Consider the following 21,192-nt stretch of genomic DNA (forward strand, 5'->3'; position numbering starts at 1 on the left):
GTGATGTGATGTGTGTGAGATAAAAAGGTAATTGAGAAGATAAAAAGGTGTATTGAAAATTGTAATGATGATGTAAGCAAATAAAATTAGGGAAATAAAACACAATCCAAAGCCCTGATTGCCCGGATCTTGGTAGCCCTACGTTTTACATTTTAATTATTGTTAGCCTCCCGCATTCTAGTGGTTATTGAAGGTTTACTACAAATGCGGTTTCAACTGATCAGTAATATTTGGATAGTGTATTATTTGAAATACTATTTGGAATAATTACTGTAGCGTTTTTTGTGATGTGATGTATGTGAGATAAAAAAGGTGATTGAGAATATAAAAAGGTAGGTTGGGAAATGTGTTTATGATGCAAGCAAAATATTATTTGAGATAATTTAGATATCCAAACACTCTCATTCTTGGGTACTTCCTAATGACAGGAACAGGAGAAAAGACGGAGGGAAAAAAATAAAATTGGAAATGGTTTTGAATGTTGTGTCTTTGGCTGGCATATAGCTTGATGACTGGGGACTGGAGAAGTAAGCAGTAAGCAGGCTGATTCATTATTGCTTTTGTCAGTATAAATTATGTATTCGAGCAGATGGCGGAGCATATATAATATACCAGTAGCAGTAGTGAATATGCACAGCACAGCTCAGCTTTGATTCAAGGTGTGGCCTCTGGTTTTATACTTTCTGATTTTACTAAGCCTGCCTGCCGTTTTATTCACCCTTGCTGATGATTTGTTAGAAGGCTAACCTGATTCGTCCTCAGTCCTCATGATGCATGCAAATATGGGACGCTTATATGTTCATTTTGGATAAGCAAATATGTTCATTTATTTATTCTTTCTTTCTAAATAAAATAAATGGGACACGCTTGAACAAATTTCTAAATCTCGGAGGCATATGTCCCTCGATCGATGGTGTCCGAAAACACACAATCGCATTCCACAAACCCATACTGATCAGTCAGTCAATCAGCTGTGTCCCTCCATGTCTGCAAAAAAAAACACAAGGATGGAAGGTATAACCACACATCATGGGACCTACGCTGTTGCTAACTTGTCAGGCCCAGTAGCGGCACGGATCACAAATATCATCAGTTTTCTGGTCCCCAATATATGTCTCAATATATATATATATATATATATATATATATTTTAACCTCATCTCATCCCTTGGGAGTTAGGACATCTCTCTCTTCAAAATCCTGCGGACAACAAACTCAATTATCCTCTCGTCTTTACTCCATTTCCCGGATCGAGTATGGGTCCGAAAAGCTGGTGGAGGCTAGAGTTCGTGGATAGGTGTGGAATTGTTCTTGTCGCGTCTCTCTGCTCAATAATGCAAGCTAAATGCTAGTAGTTTTTTGGTTGTGTGTGCGTCTGCGTGTGAGAGCGGGCGGGTGGGGTGGATAGCAAAACAGACATGATCCACTGCTTGCTGGTGGTGTGTGAATTCTTGATCACTGAAAACAACTTGTTTGTTCATGCCTAATAAAAAATTGGAGGTCCAATCCAATTCAATCCGACAGGGAAGCTTGGCAATTATCGACGAAGCTAGGCCATACTTTGGATGACCCAGCAAGCTAAGATGATCTCCAACTTCTTTTTCTCCTCCTCGTCTTTTCCCCAGATTACATCTTAACAAGAATGAGCCGATGACGTTCTGGTTTAGGCAGTTGAGACACTCAAATTGGTCTTTAGTGGTGGTTTAAATATAAGGTTATCCAAAAGGGAGGTTTAGATAGGAACGGGGACAGGCAGCCCAAACCAGCAAAAAGCTGGGAAAGAATCTTTGAAGTGAAAAGGGCGTTGTGGCTAAGCTTTCATGGTGGTGACTGAATTTTTACCCATCGCCATGACGGGGCTCTTTTTCTTCCCCTTTATATAAATACAGTAATTGTTTTGGGAAACACCTGATCAATCAGGTCAGTTGCAGGGGCACCCGATTTGCAATGCAAATGCTCGGCTTTGCATGAATTCTACGACAGGCAAACTCAGAAGCCTACAAGCGGTCGACACATGCCACTCTCTGACAAAATATATCAACCCCTCAATGCAAAACAAAGAAACTGTAGTTGAACAGTGGGATCATTCGAATCTGCCATTGAGAGCTCAACCACGTTAACTAGCCAACTCTTTTGATGAGAAGCCGAAAGAAACCAAAAGTCGCTTGATTTGGTTTTTTCTTACCTAAGCTTTTTACTTGTGCCAATATCCATGCGGTTTTAAATGTTCATAGACGAGAGAATCTAAAGTATTGGAGTATCTAAATATTTTAATTCGGTCAACGAATTTTGTTACTTCAGGTTTCTCATTTCTTCGTTCAACCAGGAAAAATAATAAGCTTTTCCTTGCACCAACTGCTCCCTCCGTTGGGTCCAAGCCGTCCACCTAAGATCCCCCACAAATTCCGAAAGCAGACTGAATATTACTCTTGACGAATACCAAAAGCAGGAGAAAAGAAATCAATATTCTCCAGCTTATAACATAGTTTGAGATTTTGCCAGATGGTTCTTTTCTTCCAATGGCTTCATAGAAGGTGGGGAAAGGGACAAAATAAAGGGCGACACCGTACATTGCCCCCTCCTACTAATTGAAATCAAAGGAACTAAGACATGAAGGATTTTAATTATTCATAACGTTCGATCGCGCCTGATACTACAGTCGCCTTTTGAGTGGGGGCCCCGAGCTGCGCCGGGGTTGTAAATTCTACAAGAAAACCAGAGGATAAAAAAAAAAAAAAAATCCGCACTATAGTCAGAGGAAGACTAGGGTGATTCTACAAGCGAGGCAAGAAAAATCTCGGTCAAAAGAGGAACCACACTTACCAACCGAAGTTGATTCCCTGAGCCAGTGGCAATTCGCTCCCATAATTGATTGTGCTGCAGGAAAATGACATTAGCCCAGATGAGGTTTTGGTTCAAAAGGCCTTTGAACCTCCTACACTATATGCGACACTTGCAAACATATCTAAGTTGTGAAACCCCAGCAGCCAACCATGGGAAAGAAGAAAACAAACTTCTTGTTCCTTGATGTAAATTTAATACACTGAATTCATCCAAGAGGATAATAATGTTTACCAGGTTGAGCGTCTCATATACTGTTTCCAGGAATCACTTCCAGCCTCTCGCCCTCCCCCTGTAGCTTTTTCACCACCAAATGCACCACCAATTTCAGCACCATTTGTTGGTATATTAACATTCACTATCCCACAATCACTTCCTGCAGGTCTGCATCACTTACCATGTGAATTCCAGCAAACAAAGTAAGAGAAGCGAGAATAGAAGTAACAATCTAGAAAAATATGCTAGCTTTACAATGTATTCCATTTGGGTAAATTGAAAATCAACATAAAAAGGTAATATGGGAAAGGGGGAAAAATCATAGTATGTGTCTTACGAAGCTCAAAAGAAAATATTTTGAGTACCAAAGCCGGCTGATGCATGCAGCAAGTCATACAAGTCCAAAATCATTGAGCAAAACCATATGTAAACTGAGCGTAGTACAAGTGAACCACTAACCCAATCCATCTGAATATAACCTCAGGCCTGCAGGTGAAAATGGAACTGCTTAGTCCTTGAGGTACTGAGTTGTTTATTTCTATAGCTTCCTTCAGCGTCTGCAAAGCGATGGTAGTTAAGAATAAAAATCACTTGGATCATACATAATGCCTAGTTGTCAGGTAGGATTAAGGAAAACTAGGAATTGCATAGATTCTGATTAATCTCTGATAAAAGCCACCTGAAATTTCATAACATAGAGAACAGGAGCAAATAGTTCCTCCTTTACTACATCAGCATCAGGAGAAATTTCAACTATAGTGGGCTGCACAAAGTTTCCTTCAGATTCTATTACTGAACCACCAGTCAGGATCTTTCCTCCCTGCAAAGATTAGTTTATAAATCAAGCTTTGCCATGTTAAAAGCATTACCAGAAGAAAGCACCAAACTGATGTCATCTGCATCTTCCTTGCCACAACCAAACAACACCTCCCCCCCCCCCCCCCCCAAAAAAAAAAAAGGATAAGGAACCACAGAGAGATAATGCAGAAAAGCAGAACATATTTACACACACACGCATATATTGTCTGCTGTTTAACCTACCAACTATTAAACCAACAGTCTCATGCACAGTTAGCTTGGAAATACTTACAAGATGCATCAAGGACGTAATATGTGTTAGAACCACATGCTTAAACTATACCTTCAGTGAGCAAAGTGACTCTCTTTTCATTATATTTCCAGAATTTCAAGGACATTAGAACAATTCAACTTAATTTTTCCAAGTTTTTTAAGAAATGCTTGCTAAAACATATTTAATTCCTTATTGCTCATTGAGCAGATGCAACATAGATGCTCAAAGAGGTTTTCCACTGGGAAAACAAAAATTAATGAAGAAGCACCTAGACAAAGCAGATTGAGAAGAGTTACTATAATTATTTCAGAAATTGCATACCTGAGATTTGATATTCTGAATTCCCTTCTCAAAGTTCTCCTGCAAAGTGCGAGTATGAAGTGGCCCAAGAAGTGTGCCTTTCTCTAATGGATCCCCTATTTTAACTTGTTTGTACACATCAAGAAGTCGGCCAAGTACTTTGTCATATAAGCTCTCATGAAGAAGCTACATCAAGGAAGGAAACTAACTGATTTTGCTTGAATTAAGAAAGTCTTGGAAATTCAAGTTTTAGGCGGGTAGAATCTTGACCACTTAAAATAAACACAACAAATTGTATAATACCAGTCTACGGCATGTAGTACAGCGCTGGCCAGCTGTACCAACAGCAGCAAAAAGAACCGAGCGAACAGCAAGTTCGATGTCAGCATCATCCATAACGATTATAGCATTATTTCCACTTAGTTCAAGCAAGCATTTACCAAACCTCTTATTCACTGTCTGTTGAACCATTAGACCCACCTGTTGCAGGCATGAAAGAACGAAAAAAAGTGAGTTCTCCTTTCAACAATTTGAAAATTGGCCAAACAAAACAGATAAATAGACTAAAACCATGGCATTAAGATATGTTACAAAGTATGCATGAAACAGTCACTTATGGTGCTTGGGACTCACATTGTCAGGTTTAGGAAGAACACACATACTGTCTCATAAGGGCTCATACGTTAACATGGAACTGATTAACTAGAGTAGGTAAACTCACAAAAAGAAATTTAGTAATACATGACTCATAGTTAAAGATACACAAAACACCAAGACTTAAGTGTGAAGAAACACATCTTCAGTACAATCACCCATAAACTTTGTCACTGGGAATAAAATAGTTTCATACACCATCAGTTACAAAACAAGTGATTGATGGAGTTTCACTAAGGCAACATATTGTGCTGCTCATAAGATTATGAAACCAAAGCAGAGGATGCTAATACCTTTCAGATTAATGAAAATGGATTTTCTTTACGTGATGTTGATCTATAAATATACAGCCCACACAGGAACAGACCATATATAAAGGGGTATGAAAGATAACAAAAAAATTTCAAGAATTTCAGCAATAAATCGAACCGTTCCATCTATGATCTTCAAACTCCAAGCTAGCAAATTTCTTGTTGGACTCATTTAAGAACTAAAACTTAGCAACAACGAGTAGAACCAAAATACAGACAGAAGGGGATAACTGTAAAACAGTATAGGTACAATGTAAGTAGGGTTAAGGCAAAATCCTTCATAAAGAGATATTTTAGTAAGTACCTTTGAACTCCCTGTAAATGAAACCAAAGGAATACGTGCATCTTTAGCTATGGCCTGCCCAATTTCAGCACCGCCGCAAAAGGCGGTGAAAATTGCACCTGGTAAATTGTTTTTCTCCAACACCCCAGCAACTATTTTGGTCATGGCTATGGTAACCAAGGGGGTAGTTGGAGCACCTTTCCTGTTATCACAACATAGAAAGGATGATTCCAGCAGGGTTTTGCACAACCCCGCCGCCGGGGGGGGGGGGTGGTGGTGAAGAAAAAAGGGAACAACAACCAATACATCAGGCACAATCACAAACATGATATAAAGAGTAAAGATTCAAATGCACAAACAAGGAATCTGAATCTCTTTATAAATGAAGATAACATCAAAACAATAAAGTGAAACTCCATAATGGAGCAGAGAGCTCTGAGATTTTCTGTTCATGTAATTCAGCCATGGTCTGACAGTAATGAATTACTCTATAAAATAAGTAACCATTATAAGACTCACCAGACAACACAGTTGCCACAAACCAGAGCTATGCACGCATTCCATCCTACATAAGTAAAGCACAAGTTATAGCAGAAATAACTGAAAACAATTTTCATACAAAAAAATTTGCACAAATAATTTGCTCATTCAAATCAACATAAATAAAGATATTAAAAGTCCACCAACAAAAAGCGACTTTATAAACACAACATGCCTAAGCGAAAGATAGAATCATAGGAACTCCTAAATATCAGGAGGTGGGGCATCTTTTAGTTTGTGTCTGTCATATAAATTGTATGTTGCCTAGTATAGCATTTTCCTTAAATAATGACATCCCAGGGGGGAAATTAAAAAAAATGAGGTTCTCTTGATAATTTGAGATATGGAGAAACAGCATAAATTCCAATGAAGGCAAATTTTCTATAAATTGGAACAGGCACCAGCAGATTTCCACATCACATGTCAGAAATGAGTTCCAAACAAGTACTGTATATAAACCAAATTTGGAAGATGAATCACATAGGAAGCAAACAGTTCCACATGCATGAGAAAAAGGCATGGTCCAAGTGTCATTAGTAGACATAGTTGCAAGACCTCCTACAACTTGTGGTGTAAGAGTAGCTAGAGTACTCGACAGGAAAGTTGGGAGTATAATTTGTTAATCAATAAGGCAGCACACTTGCAGTAGATGAGATGCTTGACACGGTTTCTTGCCAAATCCAAAAGGCAGTGGAATATAATAAGCACATGTACTCAAGCCTGAATATGTACAATTAACAATGTATATTCTCAAATTAAAATTGAAAACAGCCACATGAAGCAGCAAATAACAGCACTGCCATAAGTAGATTGAGAAAGTCTTCAGAAAAGGGAAAAAATCCAACTCATAATAATTACCTTTATCAAAAAGAAAAAACCCAAGATAAACAAGTAGTCGTATAAGTTAAGGTGGCAACAACTTCTCACCTAGAACAGCACAAGGGAAGTTAAAAGCAGTAATAACGGCAACTATTCCGAGAGGGTTCCACGTCTGTGCACATCATTATTGTGAACAAGAGTATGATATTGATAGAGAAAATATGTAGTTTCTCCAAATATCTGAGAACCAAAATCAGCGCACCTCAAACATCATATGATTTGGACCTGTTAAAAAGTAGCCATAGTCATGTAGGGTAAGACTTTCTGGTGGTGAATGAGGAACTAAGTAACTGTATATTGTCTATAATGCAAATTCAAAGGTTAAAAACTACCAAAAGCTTCAGTAAGTTAACAAGAATAGAAAGATGATAACATTCAAAGATTTTGCAAGTACTCAAGATACAATCCAAAAAATGTTAAAAATTTTGGGCAGAAACCCCAAAAAACTCAGGGTATATCTCCTATAAAATTTGCAATAGTGGAGGGCTACGATTGATGGACTCACGTTCTGAAGGAATAATTGATCCATTTAGCTGCCGACTCAATCCAACAGCAAAGTCACACATATCGATGATCTCCTGCAGTAATCTGAAGTTAGAGAATGTAGAAGCACTATTCCACTTCCCACCCAAAATCTAAGCTGGCAGAGACAATAAATGTCACTAATTCATTTAACTATAAGTACTGGGAGCACTACAAAAGCAAAAGGTAGCAGTCATAAACCTCCCAAAGACTTCACTCCCCACTCAGAATGTCTTTATTTTCATTCGAGCTGGCACCGAGCATAAATATGCTTAACTCACAGCTCAAATGTAAAAGATAAAACGTACTTCATGAATTTTTAAAATAAACAACAATATACATGAGGAGAAGACACACTTGAACTTCCCCTATTCCTTCAGCAAGTATTTTCCCCATTTCAAGTGATACAAGCCGACCAAGTTGCTGGAGTTTTGCTCTTAATGCATCACCAATCTGCCTAACAATATCACCTCTCTTTGGAGCTGGAACCTGAAACAAAAGCAAAATCAGAAGGGAAATTAGCTCAATCATTTTGCAGTTTGCGCAAGGATTAGTGCATTTCTCTGCCAAATAATTTTTAACAGTTTCCAAGATTCGCGACATCTGTGAAGACGAATCGGCCCGACTTTTTTCTACCAACTTATGAAACAGAATCTATCATGGCAAAAGTCCAGCTAGATAACTTGACTGACAGCTGTAAGTGATGGACCCACCTGCATCCATAACTTAGCAGCCTCATAACATGCTTGCATGCCATCTTCGTAATCTTGTAGTGATGCCTCGAGGACTTCTGCAATGGTCTTGGGGAAAAGGAGGAGGGGGGGTGGGCAAACGATAAAGGAACCATAAGTACTTCCCAATGAGTTTGAATAAGAAAAGAGGAGAAAAGGCTCAACCAATTAACAGCTTTCATGGAGGGGAAGAATAGTCATAATGGTAATTCATGAAGAGACTCTAAAGTTCTAATCTCGAGCTTGTCATATTGAACATAACAATCAAATATACAAAATGAAAGATGCCATTTTGCAACTTGTACAAAAATCTAATTTTTCGGGTAAGTAAAAAATCTACTTTTTGAGTCCAAAACAAAAAACGTAAGGGATAAAGAATAGACGGTTGTTCCTAATCAAATTCTGCAAATTTTAACTGCCAGAGAAAGGGGATAAACAAAAACAAAAAAAAAAAAGAAAAAGAAAATTTTCCAGCAAGCGTGAAAGGAAGCATGTTGAAAGCCCAGTTAACCAAGAAATCGAACGGTTTTTGTGAGTGGTACAGAATCAGACAGCATTGAAAAGGAAAAGCATAGAGGAAAAGAGAGACCTGATTGCTGGCGGGATTTACGGAGGAAACAAGAGCGCCATTTCCCTTCCACTGGCCGTTGATATAACAGCCAGGAGTACGAGGGCCGATGCCGATCTCCTTCAAGAACTCGTACTCTTTCTTCCCAAAACTCATCGCTGCCATTCAGCAATTTGTTTAGGAACTAGCAGTATGATTACTTTGTTCACAATTACATGTATCAATAATTGAGAAAGAATTTGAGAGAGTGAAAGACTACCCACTTACGTGAACGATTTAGAGAATACGGTTGGAGAAAAGATTGAGACTTTGGATGATCAGATGACAAAATCTTTGAGCGGGTTAGGATGATGTAATCCGGCCTTAGCACATGGTAGGAGAGCTAAGCACGAGTTGTATACTGCTACTAGCTTTCTTCGTTTATTTATTCGCACTGAACAGCAGAAAACGATGCGTGGCAGTGAATTGTGGTTTCCCAAATATTTTCTTGTCCTATCATTTTTTTTTTTTTTTTACATATTTAGACTCCAAATTGACACCAGTACCAATCTTTTTCTCACACACTACTTAAATTCCTTTGGTTTTTGGATAGACGATTACTTTCACACCGACTACATTACGTCTAATTTTTATTCTAAAAATTTTTTTTTTCATTTCAAGAATAATATAATACTTCAAGTTTGTTAAGCTTTTTTTTTTAAAAAAAAAAAACACTTTATATTTTGTTACTAACTAGTACTAGTCAATCTGAACAGTAATAGGAATAGTGATGGAGATAGACAAGAGCATCAGGTGACGACAACCTATTTATGCAATTTTGAGACGGAACGTTTCCGGGCCTGGTCCAAATAAATACAGAGAGCGCCCATCTGCGGACTGTCGCCTCATGCAGCTTTTCTTCCTTATCCTGATTTTTGCATAATCCAATTTGGCTTCCTTGCCATGAAGATCCCGAGAGCAATCAAAGCCAAGTTCAAAGCTCAACCATCAAATTTGTTTTACAAGTTTTTTTTCGAGGGTGCCGATTCAATGCTGCACAACCCCAAATTGTACCTTAAAACAGAAATAGCCAACTTAAAAGCCAATTATAAAAGGTCCCTTCTCATTTTGTTGCTTTTCTTTTTGTTTGGATCAAAAACAAATTTTCCAGTGTCCTTATCGCCTCGTTGTAGTTGTGCATGAAAATATAACATGATGAAAAGCTCTAACTGGTTGGTTGCTGAATCATACGCAGGCTTGGCCGTATAAAGTTCGCAGAGTTACAATCGATCATCATGCTTTTTCTTCTTCTTTTTTTTTTTTTTGGTAAGCTATTTATATGCTTTTTCTTTTTCTTTTTTTGGTCTACTAATGTATCTCTACGAGACAAGTCATAAAAAATGTAGCAAATTGTGCCTAAGGGTTTTTTCACGAATTACTTGTTTATAGTAAACAAATGTTTTGAGGTGTTGCGATTTTTTCTAGTTACGATTTTCAATACTTTATTTACAAGTTACAATCAAACAAATTATGATACTTTTTATTTTTTTAAGATAGAATCAACCAATAATACTTATTCCGCATTTTAAACAAACTTATTTCAAAAAAATCATTTTTGTAAGTCAAGATTACAACTAACTCGTAGATAAAGTAGTCATGATTGCTAACATGTTATTCACCTATACTCGCACATTTTTTAGGGTTCATATACTTATTTACTATCACATTTTCTTATACACTTACTCGCGGATGGGATGGTGGGCTAACAATAATAGTAGAAAGAGAAATTTGTGAATTAGAACTCCTTGCATCCCAAAATGTTTGTCATGCCTTTCATTTTGAAATATCTTAAAATGTTTGTCATGTTGTAAAAGTTGGAACCATTTTTTAGTCTCCATTCCTAATATTGTCCATTCCTTTATTTATACACCTCTTATATTCAAATTTAAATTTTGAATTTTGAAGGATAAAATTCAAAAAATAAAAATACAAGCATCACGATCAATACACTATTTTTAAAAGTTGGATTCTTATTAAAAACACATTTTCTAAACAGTTGGATTCAACATAATGGGACGGATGAGGGAGCAGTAGATTTAGAAAGACGTGTCTTCTTTTATTCTGCTTTATTTCTCTTCTTTGATAAACTCCCAAAATTAGGTCGTGTTTACTCGTTAGGGAAATCAGAAAGAAATAATTTTAGAAACTTCTCTTGAGGTTTTTGACTATTGCAAGTATCTCCTTTCTAGTTTAAAAAATTACACCGACCTCCCATATTATTAACATTTCGTTAACAATATAGACCAAATATGCTAAATTTATCCCTTAAAATCCTAAAATATTCATTTGTTATTTAGAAAGGGGGATAAACTCACTCATGAATTTCTTCCACACAGTAACTTATTATAAACGGCATAACCATCATTCTAACAAACTCAATAAGCCATTTCAATTTATAATCTCACAATTTTGATAGCCCATTTTTGTCGCTCCAAAGCTTTTCATGTAAATCAACAATGACAATTAAAGTTTATAGTCAACCTAATCTTTAGCCTCAAAAATTGTTTTTGCCTAAATTTAACATTTAAATTGACTAATGTCACTATCAAAATTCAATCCAAATGGTTGCAACCTTGTTAATATTTAAATAATCTAACTCACCAAGAACACCATCGCAGAGTAACCAAAAGCAACACTAAAAACCACATCCCATGTCTCTAGATAAATTTGATTGTAGTTTTATATCATAAAATTCTTTTTTGCACAATTGGCTTAATAGCGTAACGCTTCTTAGTCCACGTTTCTTTTTTTCGATATCACTCGTATTTTCTTGTCTGTACTCTGTGTCACTGCCATCCTTTTCATCATTTAGTTGGATAACAAATACGCTTTGGCAACTCGTCATTTGGCAATTTCAATAAGATAATACTTACAAAAAAGGAAAACAAAAGAGAAAGAGAATTTATTTTCATAATAATGAGGATTCGGGATATATTTGATGGTTGTGTAGATAGTGACTATCAAAAAATAGTGGGTTATGAGATGTAGAAGAAAGAAGGTAGGAAAAAGAATCGGAGAGAAAGGATAAGAATTTGTTTTATGTGGTAACTGTTGCTTAAGAAGGAAAGACTAGTTGTAGTTGTATGATCTTTTTGGTTGTAAGAATTATTTATAAATGAAGAATATTATAGTCATTTTACTGCATGAAAGGAAGGTTAATGTAATTATTCAAATTTAAAGAGGGATGAGTGAAATTATCAGAAACCCAGGGGAGGTTTCTAAAATTATCCCAACTAGAAAAGTGCGTAATGTACAATAAGACGACAGTGAGTGAGTTCGAGGAGATTAATTTAATTGCCATGAAATTTCATTTTCCTCGGTTTCGACTTTCGAACTTTGAAGTGGCAAGTGTTAGTTGGAACTTGGAACTTTGGAGGGGAAAAAAGAAAAAGGGAAAAAAAAAAGAGAAGGAAACAAATAACAAAGAGACGACAGACTACGGAGAAAGAGCCGTAGCTCTGCATCTGCAATCGAAACATCGCAGAAGCCCTCATCAGCTCAACAAATTCCAAAACTTGCATTCCACCTTTGATCAGCGAATTTTTCCTAATTCCGTGTCATAAACCCTAAACTTTTTCTTCTAGGTATCTTCAATCAAATCACTGGGTTTCAATCGGTAAGACCCTCGTCTTCCCTAAAAATTCATTTCCATCTTTTTCTTACTTTCAATCAACTTTGATATCCAATTGTATACTTGGATGTGCTGTCCTCCAGGGTTTATTTTCTTTACTTTTTCTTTTTCATGAATTGAACTCTAGTCGGAATTTGAATTTTTATCTGGGTTTCGATTTTTCCTTTCGTGTAAAGCTTGAGTTGTAAATATCGAAAATGAGGCAATTGATCGGAAATTACAGTAGAAAGAGGCCGAGGAATCGAGGCATTTTTAATGGGTTTTGTGTCCTTGTCCTAATTTTCTTCTTCTACAACCGGGAAGATATTATTAGAAACCCTTTTCTCAGAAATTCTTCGTCCTTTTTGGGCTACAATGTTCAGTGGACCTCAACGAGTGGATACCATATATACACAGGGAAAATTCATCGGCGAATGGTGGAACTGAGTATCAATTCTTCCATCTCTGTTAATGGTTCTGATCCTAATAGTTTGTCTGATAAACACCCTGAATTTTGTTCTGGTCTGATTGAGCACGTGGGCTATAAAAGTAGCTGTGAGTTCTTGAAAGCACACCCCGAATGCTCGTCTGGTGGGTTCTTTGATTACATCAAGTTCTATTACTGTAGTTGCAGTGGAAGTTCGTGGGCTTTTCTAGCTTTTGGTGTTTGGCTTGTTGCATTGTTCTATCTTTTGGGTAATACAGCAGCTGATTACTTTTGTTGCTCTTTGGAGAAGCTTGCGGGCTTACTGAAGCTGTCCCCTTCAGTTGCCGGAGTTGCTCTACTTCCGCTTGGAAATGGTGCTCCTGATGTCTTTGCGAGTATTGCTGCATTTGTGGGGTCTGACGCTGGAGAAGTGGGACTAAATAGTGTGCTTGGTGGTGCTGTGTTTGTCACTTGCATCGTTGCTGGTGCTGTTTCTTTATGTGTTGCTGAGCAGGATGTTCAGATTGATCGAAACTGCTTTATTAGGGATGTTACCTTTTTCATCGTGGCTCTGTTATCACTACTGGCCATCTTGGTTTCTGGTAAAGTGGGGGTTGGAGGTGCTATTGCATTTCTGATGATATATGTGGTTTATGCTTTTGTTGTTGCTGCTAATGAGATTTTGAGGAAAGAGGTGGAGAGGTTAAAATTGGATGCTGTCACACCGCTGCTTCCAGTAAGAGGAAGTATATTTTCTCAAGGAACCCAAGAAGATGAGTCCATTTACAACCCTTTACTTGATTTCGAGACTGGAAGTGATGGAATTCAATCACGTAGTACCTTACCCCAGTGGATGTGGGCTTCCAATGTAGCAATATATTCTAACCAGTCACTGAAGGTGCTTGATGAGGATAGGCCTGTGTGGGGATGGAATGATGAGGGCATAGAGATTGAATACTCTTCGTTTTCCTGCTCTAAGCTATGCTCCATTCTGGAGTTGCCTTTGACTGTGCCAAGACGACTAACAATACCTGCAGTTGAGGAGGAAAGGTGGTCGAAGTTCTATGCAGTTGGCAATGCTTCATTGGCTCCAATTCTTCTGGCATGTCTTCGGAATTCAGCAGACACTGCAAGTGGTCAAAGTGGGAAGGTTGCATATTTCCTTGGTGTTTCTTCTGGCTGTGTTCTTGGTATTCTTGCCTACAAGTATACAGGGTCAGAACATCCACCGCGAAAATTTTTACTTCCATGGGTTTTAGGGGGTTTTTTGATGAGTATTGTTTGGTTTTATATGATTGCAAACGAGCTGGTTGCTCTTTTGGTAGGATTAGGTGTTGTCCTGGGAGTTAACCCTTCATTACTTGGGTTAACAGTATTGGCATGGGGTAATTCCATGGGTGATTTGGTGTCAAATGTTGCATTGGCAATAAATGGAGGGGATGGTGTACAGATTGCCATGTCTGGATGTTACGCAGGTCCAATGTTCAACACACTTATCGGCTTGGGGTTGTCAATGTTGCTAGGAGATTGGTCAGAGAAACCCGGTTTATTCATAGTTCCAATGGACAGGAGTTTGTATTGCACGCTGGGGTTCCTTATTTCAGGACTCTTATGGGCACTGGTTGTTCTACCTAGGAATGACATGCACCCGAGCAGGATGCTTGGAACAGGCCTTATTACCATATATTTGATATTTCTGTCGGTGAGGGTCTGCAGTGCTATGGGAATGTTTTCATTGGGTGGATTAAGTTGACATTCTTGTTGCCTGTATAACGAAGATATGAGAACTGAGAAGATATATTTGGCTATTACTTTACGCTGAAGCTGAGATTTGTCCTTGTAAACTTGTTGCATCTAGTCGCTCCCAGACTTTTTTCTTGTGGTGGGTAGTTAGGATTAGCAGCTCCGCTACGCTCTCTGATAGAATGCGCTGTATTTGTTTTTGACTGCAGCTAACATGGAGACAAGCACATTGAATTCCCACACTGTAGGCTAGCTTGGTAGATTGCCTTTCATTGTAGGTTGTTAATGGTCACATGGTCATTGAATTCCCTGAATTTGTTAATGGTCACATGGCCATTGAATATTTCCATTCTCTATTGGTGTGCATCTGTTAAGAAGCAGGACAAGTGGTGTTAATAAGCAGGACAAGTGGTGTTATAAACAATAGCATTTGAACCTATTGATACAGTACTCTTATTATGTTGCGGGGAAGATAGCTTAGTTCGAGCCTTGTCGATCTATGTGAGTGGTGAGATGATCACCATCATACTCTCCTGGGAGTCAAAATAAACCAACAAAAATGGGTTGTGGGAAGGCACCATTCGCGGTTGGTTTTGTATTAGTATGAATTCTGGATTTCCCTGTGCTCTGAAGACCAAATATTTGTAAGCAATTTACATTTTTTTTTTTTGAATGAAATGATCCGCACACAACTATAATTCACAAATTGTAGTCCACTTTTTAATTGAAAAATGTAATTATCTTTTAATTTTTTTAAAATATTCTTATTTAATGTAGGTTGTTATTAATATAAATCACCTTAGTTAATATAGATTATTATCCTATTCCATTTAATACATTTAGATTTAATGTGAAATAATAATGTCAAATGGGGATTGATTCTTTCTTGACCATCATGTCAAGTTTCCATGAATAATTAATATAAAATTATACTCTATTTAATATAAAGGTATTTTAGAAAAATATCAATTTAAATTTATTTTTTCAAAAAATTAAATTACTTTTCTTAAACTATATGAAAGAAAAGCTAGAACTATCAAAATGGGACAGAGGGAGTATTATGAATTAGGACATTAATAATGCTTGATAATGGAGTTAGTATGGGGGGCCCTTAAATTGGATCCAAGGTGTCTTGACTCTGATGTAGTTTAAGTTGACATCAACTGTCGTTAAATAAATGGTGTAGCATTTTTTAAAAGTTTTATAATTCTATATAAATTTTTTATGCATCTTAATAATAGAGCTGTGATATTTTTATTACTGTTCATATTCGTTTCATACGTAATAATTATATTTTTATTATTAAATTTTACAAGTAATTCACGTAAAATTACACTTTATTAAAAAAAATATTACAACGTTTAAAACAGACCATTGTTACCGACAATCGTTTGTTTGTGCTCTTTGTTCTTGATACGATACGAGTGACGAGTTGAAGTCTGCTCTCCACTCCGCTCCGGTGGAAGGAATTAAAAAAAAGAAAACAGTAGTAGGAGAGGCAAGGCGAAATGGAGACATGAGATCAGAGGCGTGGACGTGCATTGACTTTGTAAACCGAGAAGCGTGGATAGTTTGGTTTTTTTTTTTTTTTTAAAAATTTGGTTATTTGGAAATCATTGGAATACGCTCAACTACTCTACCATTTCTTCCGTGCTATTTTGATAGTCTTTTTTTTTTTCACCTGTTCCAAATTATAGTTCATTTTTCAATTGAAAAATGTAGTTATCTTTTAATTTCTCTAAAATAACCTTATTCAATATAGGTTGTTATTACTATAAATTATCTTATTTAATATATATTATTATTGAATATAAACTACCCTATTTAATGTAAAATGAGAATTGATTTTTTCTTGACCATCAATTCAAATTTTCATAAACCATCAATTCAAGTTTTCATAAATAATTAATATAAAATTATACTTTATTTAATGTAAGGGTATTTTAGAAAAATAGCAATATAAATTTATTATTCTAATAAAGTTAACGACTTTTTCTTCAATTATGTGAAAAAAATTAAAACTATCACAATGGGACATAGGGAGTATTATTTGTGTTTTTATATCTAAAATAAAGTTATACGCTGGTACTATGGAAAATTATTTGCAGAATTATTTTTATTTGATACTTGTTGGAAAAGCTAGGAATGAGAAATGTTGGATGAATAATGCGTATGATAGCGTGTAAGGTTTACAAGCAACAAGTGTCCGTTGTCGTTTTCTTTTGCAATCATTTTCTTTTTCACAATTGCTATTAAAGATGCACAAGATTGCAACCATAACCATCTTCCTAGAGAGAGAGAGAGAGAGAGAGAGAGAGAGTTGGCATCCAGTTTGCCATCAATGGCTTTATTTGGCAAATGAGTTTTGTTTATGCTTAATTAAAATTTTATTGTAGTTTACTGTAAAGTTATAGAAAAAATTTTTGAAATGTGTAAATTTTTAGAATTTTTTTGAGATTATTGTAGTAAAAGTTATTAAAAAATTTAGGATTAATCTTTCCTATACTGACAGTGTACATACTGTCAGCGTTGGATGAATGATAACTGTACAAAATTTGAATTTGAAATTCAACTTTTGCACACATATCATGAATCAAATGTTGATAGTTTATACACTGTCAATATATATAAAACTTACTCAAAAACTTTTAATAGACAAATTTGACAAAAATGTTGTGTTTGGATTGCATTTTCCGTCATTTTTCATGGAAAAATTACTGTAGCGATTTGATATATATAAGGAAAAAAGGTGATATGGAAATGTGATCACAGAAAACGACAATATTTTCCGACGAAAACAAGCAATCCAAGCATGGCTACTTGCCAAACATGATATATTTTCCCATTCTTTTTGGTGTCACTTTCTGCTGCAAGCTGGGCTTTTATTTGTTATAGAGAAAGACAAGCAGTAATAATCGAGAGTGCTTTGGACTGGAGATTATTTCAAATAATTTTTTAAAAAAATATATTATCATTTTTTTAATATAATATATATGTAATGAAAAGATAATTAAAAATATGAAAGAGTAGTTGATTAATATGTATTTATGATGTAATCAAATAATTTTTTACGAATAGAATAGTGGGTTTTCCAAATAATTGCTCATGATTGGCCCCTGGAAGATAAGCAGCCGGCCGCACGCCCTTCCACCCCAATTATATGCTAATCGCGCCCCTTACCCAAGAGTTGGCGGTCACAAATTGGATTTAAGAAACATTTGCAAAATTTTTGGTACTTTGGTTCTTCAATCATAACTCTCAAAATGCCAAAAACATGCCACCTTGCTTCGACCCCGACCTCTTCTTTTCTATGGTGTAGCATTTCTATTAAGAATTTTTGAAATCGAAAAGAAAATATATTAAAGTTACTGCACTTTAGTACTACCGTAACTGCTGAGTGTTTCTAACCTAACCCTAATTATGTGTGTATCTTCCTCTGTCTATGAAAAAAAAAAAATAGTACCACGGTAACCTGTAACAACACCGGCCAATCACAAGGATGCCCCGCCTGCTCCCCCGACAGTGCACCAAGCCTATATAGGAATGGGACATTAGAAATATCTTCATCGTCATCCGCATCTCCTACCATTTGGGCTCCAATGGCTTCTCTGTCTTCCGTACTCCTCATCCTCTCCCTCTTTTACATCCCTGCTCTAATCATCGCTGCCTCATCCGACGGTCGGGAAACCTACATCGTCCATGTTGCCAAGGCCCAAAAGCCCTCCGTTTTCCCCACCCACCACCACTGGTACTCTTCCATCCTCCGCTCTCTCTCCCCCCTTTCCGCTCACCACCCCCCTACCAAGCTCATCTACACCTATGACCACGCTGTTCACGGCTTTTCTGCCCGCCTCACCTCCTCCCAGGCTGCAGAGCTCCGCCGTCGCCGCTGCGTCCTCTCCGTTGTCCCCGACAGCGTCCGCCAACTCCACACCACCCGCACCCCTCACTTCCTCGGCCTAGACGACTTCTTCGGCATCTGGCCCAATTCTGACTACGCCGAGGACATCATCGTAGCTGTCCTCGACACGGGCATCTGGCCCGAACGTCCTAGCTTCTCTGATGAAGGCCTTTCTCCTGTTCCTTCAAGCTGGAAAGGTGTATGTGAGACGGGCCCGGATTTTCCCCCAACTTCGTGTAACAAAAAAATTATAGGCGCTAGAGCTTATTACAAAGGATACGAGGCCAATTTGGGAATGTCCTTGCAAGAAGCAGGAGAATCCAAGTCCCCTAGAGATTCAGAAGGTCATGGAACGCATACCGCATCCACCGCAGCTGGATCGGTGGTGAAGAACGCCAGCCTCTATGAATACGCTCGAGGCGAGGCCAGAGGAATGGCGATTAAGGCCAGGGTTGCCGCCTACAAGATCTGTTGGAGCGCAGGATGTTTCGATTCAGATATATTAGCAGCCATGGATCAAGCCATTGACGATGGAGTTCACGTCATCTCCCTTTCTGTTGGCGCCAATGGCTACGCTCCCCAGTATGATCATGATTCCATTGCAATTGGTGCGTTTGGCGCTGCGAAGTACGGGATCGTGACCTCTTGCTCCGCGGGAAATTCTGGTCCAGGTCCCTACACTGCCGTGAATATCGCGCCGTGGATTCTTACAGTCGGTGCTTCCACCATCGATCGGGAGTTCCCTGCGGATGTTGTTCTAGGCGATGGAAGCATATACGGCGGCGTGTCGCTGTATGCCGGCGAGCCCCTGGGGGATACTCAGCTTCCGCTGGTTTATGCAGGGGATTGCGGAAGCAGCTACTGTTATGAAGGCAGGCTTGATTCTTCCAAAGTCAAGGGGAAGATTGTGATATGCGACCGCGGTGGTGGAAATGCCAGAATGGCCAAAGGAACCGCAGTCAAATTAGCCGGCGGCGGCGGGATGATACTGGCAAACCTTGCAGATTCCGGGGAAGAGCTCATCGCGGATTCGCATCTAATTCCGGCTACGAATGTGGGGCAAAAGGCCGGCGACAAAATTAAGAGCTACCTCAGGTCTGAACCCTCGCCGACGGCTACCATTGTTTTTAGAGGAACGGTTATCGGGAGCTCACCGTCGGCGCCGCGTGTGGCGGCATTCTCGAGCCGCGGTCCGAATCATTTGACGCCGGAGATTCTAAAGCCAGATGTGATTGCGCCCGGGGTGAATATCCTAGCTGGTTGGACCGGGTTGGTTGGCCCATCCCAGTTGGACATTGACCCGAGAAGGGTGGAGTTCAATATTGCATCGGGGACGTCCATGTCGTGTCCTCATGTGAGTGGATTAGCGGCACTGCTTCGTAAAGCCCATCCAAAGTGGACTCCGGCGGCTATTAAATCGGCTCTAATGACCACTGCTTACAACGTGGACAACATCGGAGAGAGCATTAAGGACCTTGCCACCGGGGAAGAGTCGAACCCGTTTGTTCACGGGTCGGGACACGTGGATCCCAACAGGGCGCTCAATCCTGGTTTGGTTTACGACCTGGGAACCAGTGATTACGTGGCATTTTTATGTGCCGTCGGGTACAGTCCGGGGAGGATAGCAGTGTTTGTGAGGGATGGGCCTGTTCCGGTGGATTGCGGTGCCCAGGGGATGGGTACCCCGGGAGACTTGAATTATCCATCGTTCTCGGTGGTCTTCAGTCCCGGCAACAGCGTGGTTAAGTATACGAGGGTAGTTAAGAATGTGGGGAGCAATGCAGAGGCCGTGTATGAGGTGAAAGTAAATGCTCCTCCGTCTGTGGAGGTGACTGTTTCACCGAGTCAGCTGGTATTCAGCCAAGGGAACGATACGTTGTCGTATGAGGTCTCATTTACGACTGCAAGTGGCATCCTTGTTGGTGCCCTCAAGCCTGCGTTTGGGTCACTAGAGTGGAGCGATGGGGAGCACCTTGTGAGAAGCCCAATTGCAGTTGTTTGGCGTCTGTCTCCATCTGCGGAATCCATGTGAGGTTTCAAATTGGGGGAAAAGAAATGAATACCGGTAAATCGCTCAGCCGCTGTGCAATGAGGTTGTTTTAGCTTTTGTAAAGAGTTAGCTGTAAGGATCAATCGTGAAGAACAAATAGCTTTGCCCACGAACGCTTTTTATAACCGGGAAGCGAGCGGAGTTGACAGAACAAACGCTGCTTAATGGTAGAGCTTGGTTGTTTCAGAGTATGTCCGTCCGACAAGAATTTGCTGTGCTAGAAAGTTCATTCATACCTCCCTCCCACCCATGTTTGGGACTGGGAGGGCCTGATGCCTGAATTCCCTCGCAGCGTCCATGTATGGATTTATTATTACTACTAGTTAAATTGGAATGCTACATGTTACACGCCGTCCCTGATAAAGGAAGCGCATTAGTTTCCGTACCCTTTTCCTTTTCTGAGAGTTCTTGTTGCATTTTCTTTTCTTCCGCATAGCCCCATCAGTTCTATCTTGCATTACTAGGATATGGTTAGGTTAGGCCATACGATCGATCGGGATGCAGG

At 38.7% G+C, this 21,192-nt stretch overlaps 3 protein-coding genes across 4 annotated transcripts; 2 read left to right on the top strand and 1 right to left on the bottom strand.

Moving 5' to 3' along the window:
- Positions 1–2,403: 2,403 nt before the first annotated feature.
- LOC113742500 (aldehyde dehydrogenase family 7 member B4-like) lies at positions 2,404–9,325 on the bottom strand. 2 transcript variants are annotated; one of them, XM_027270329.2, is made up of 16 exons: positions 9,185–9,325; positions 8,939–9,075; positions 8,332–8,418; positions 7,976–8,107; positions 7,602–7,674; positions 7,299–7,321; positions 7,145–7,208; positions 6,197–6,242; positions 5,699–5,879; positions 4,733–4,909; positions 4,451–4,615; positions 3,737–3,877; positions 3,517–3,614; positions 3,076–3,225; positions 2,824–2,877; positions 2,404–2,704 (listed from the first exon to the last, which is right to left on the bottom strand). In XM_027270329.2, coding segments are annotated over exons 2-16 (1,527 nt in total). In that variant the 5' UTR covers positions 9,074–9,075; positions 9,185–9,325; the 3' UTR covers positions 2,404–2,703. The 2 variants fall into 2 exon arrangements, with proteins under 2 accessions (XP_027126130.1, XP_071901310.1); XM_072045209.1 differs by lacking the exons at positions 2,404–2,704; positions 2,824–2,877 and having other exon boundaries at positions 3,125–3,233.
- Positions 9,326–12,258: 2,933 nt separating this feature from the next.
- LOC113742929 (cation/calcium exchanger 3) lies at positions 12,259–15,175 on the top strand. Its single transcript, XM_027270958.2, has one exon. The coding sequence runs from the start codon at positions 12,785–12,787 to the stop codon at positions 14,744–14,746; it is 1,962 nt and encodes a 653-aa protein (XP_027126759.2). The 5' UTR covers positions 12,259–12,784; the 3' UTR covers positions 14,747–15,175.
- Positions 15,176–18,197: 3,022 nt separating this feature from the next.
- Positions 18,198–21,072, top strand: LOC113743032 (subtilisin-like protease SBT1.4). The gene has a single exon (XM_027271089.2). It carries the CDS (start codon positions 18,336–18,338, stop codon positions 20,667–20,669), a length of 2,334 nt encoding a protein of 777 aa, XP_027126890.1. The 5' UTR covers positions 18,198–18,335; the 3' UTR covers positions 20,670–21,072.
- Positions 21,073–21,192: the final 120 nt, after the last annotated feature.

Source organism: Coffea arabica, chromosome 4c (genome assembly GCF_036785885.1).
Source record: "Coffea arabica cultivar ET-39 chromosome 4c, Coffea Arabica ET-39 HiFi, whole genome shotgun sequence".
In the NCBI taxonomy this organism is placed as follows: Eukaryota; Viridiplantae; Streptophyta; class Magnoliopsida; order Gentianales; family Rubiaceae; genus Coffea; species Coffea arabica.

Excerpts from the sequence above, each read along its gene's own strand:
- LOC113742929 (XM_027270958.2), top strand. The coding sequence starts at position 12,785 with ATGAGGCAATTGATCGGAAATTACAGTAGAAAGAGGCCGAGGAATCGA.
- LOC113742500 (XM_027270329.2), bottom strand. The coding sequence starts at position 9,073 with ATGAGTTTTGGGAAGAAAGAGTACGAGTTCTTGAAGGAGATCGGCATC. Across the intron at positions 7,322-7,601 it reads ATCAATTATTCCTTCAGAAC|GTCCAAATCATATGATGTTT; the intron begins GTGAGTCCATCA and ends ACTTTTTAACAG. Across the intron at positions 6,243-7,144 it reads CTTCCCTTGTGCTGTTCTAG|GATGGAATGCGTGCATAGCT; the intron begins GTGAGAAGTTGT and ends TTACTTATGTAG.
- LOC113743032 (XM_027271089.2), top strand. The coding sequence starts at position 18,336 with ATGGCTTCTCTGTCTTCCGTACTCCTCATCCTCTCCCTCTTTTACATC.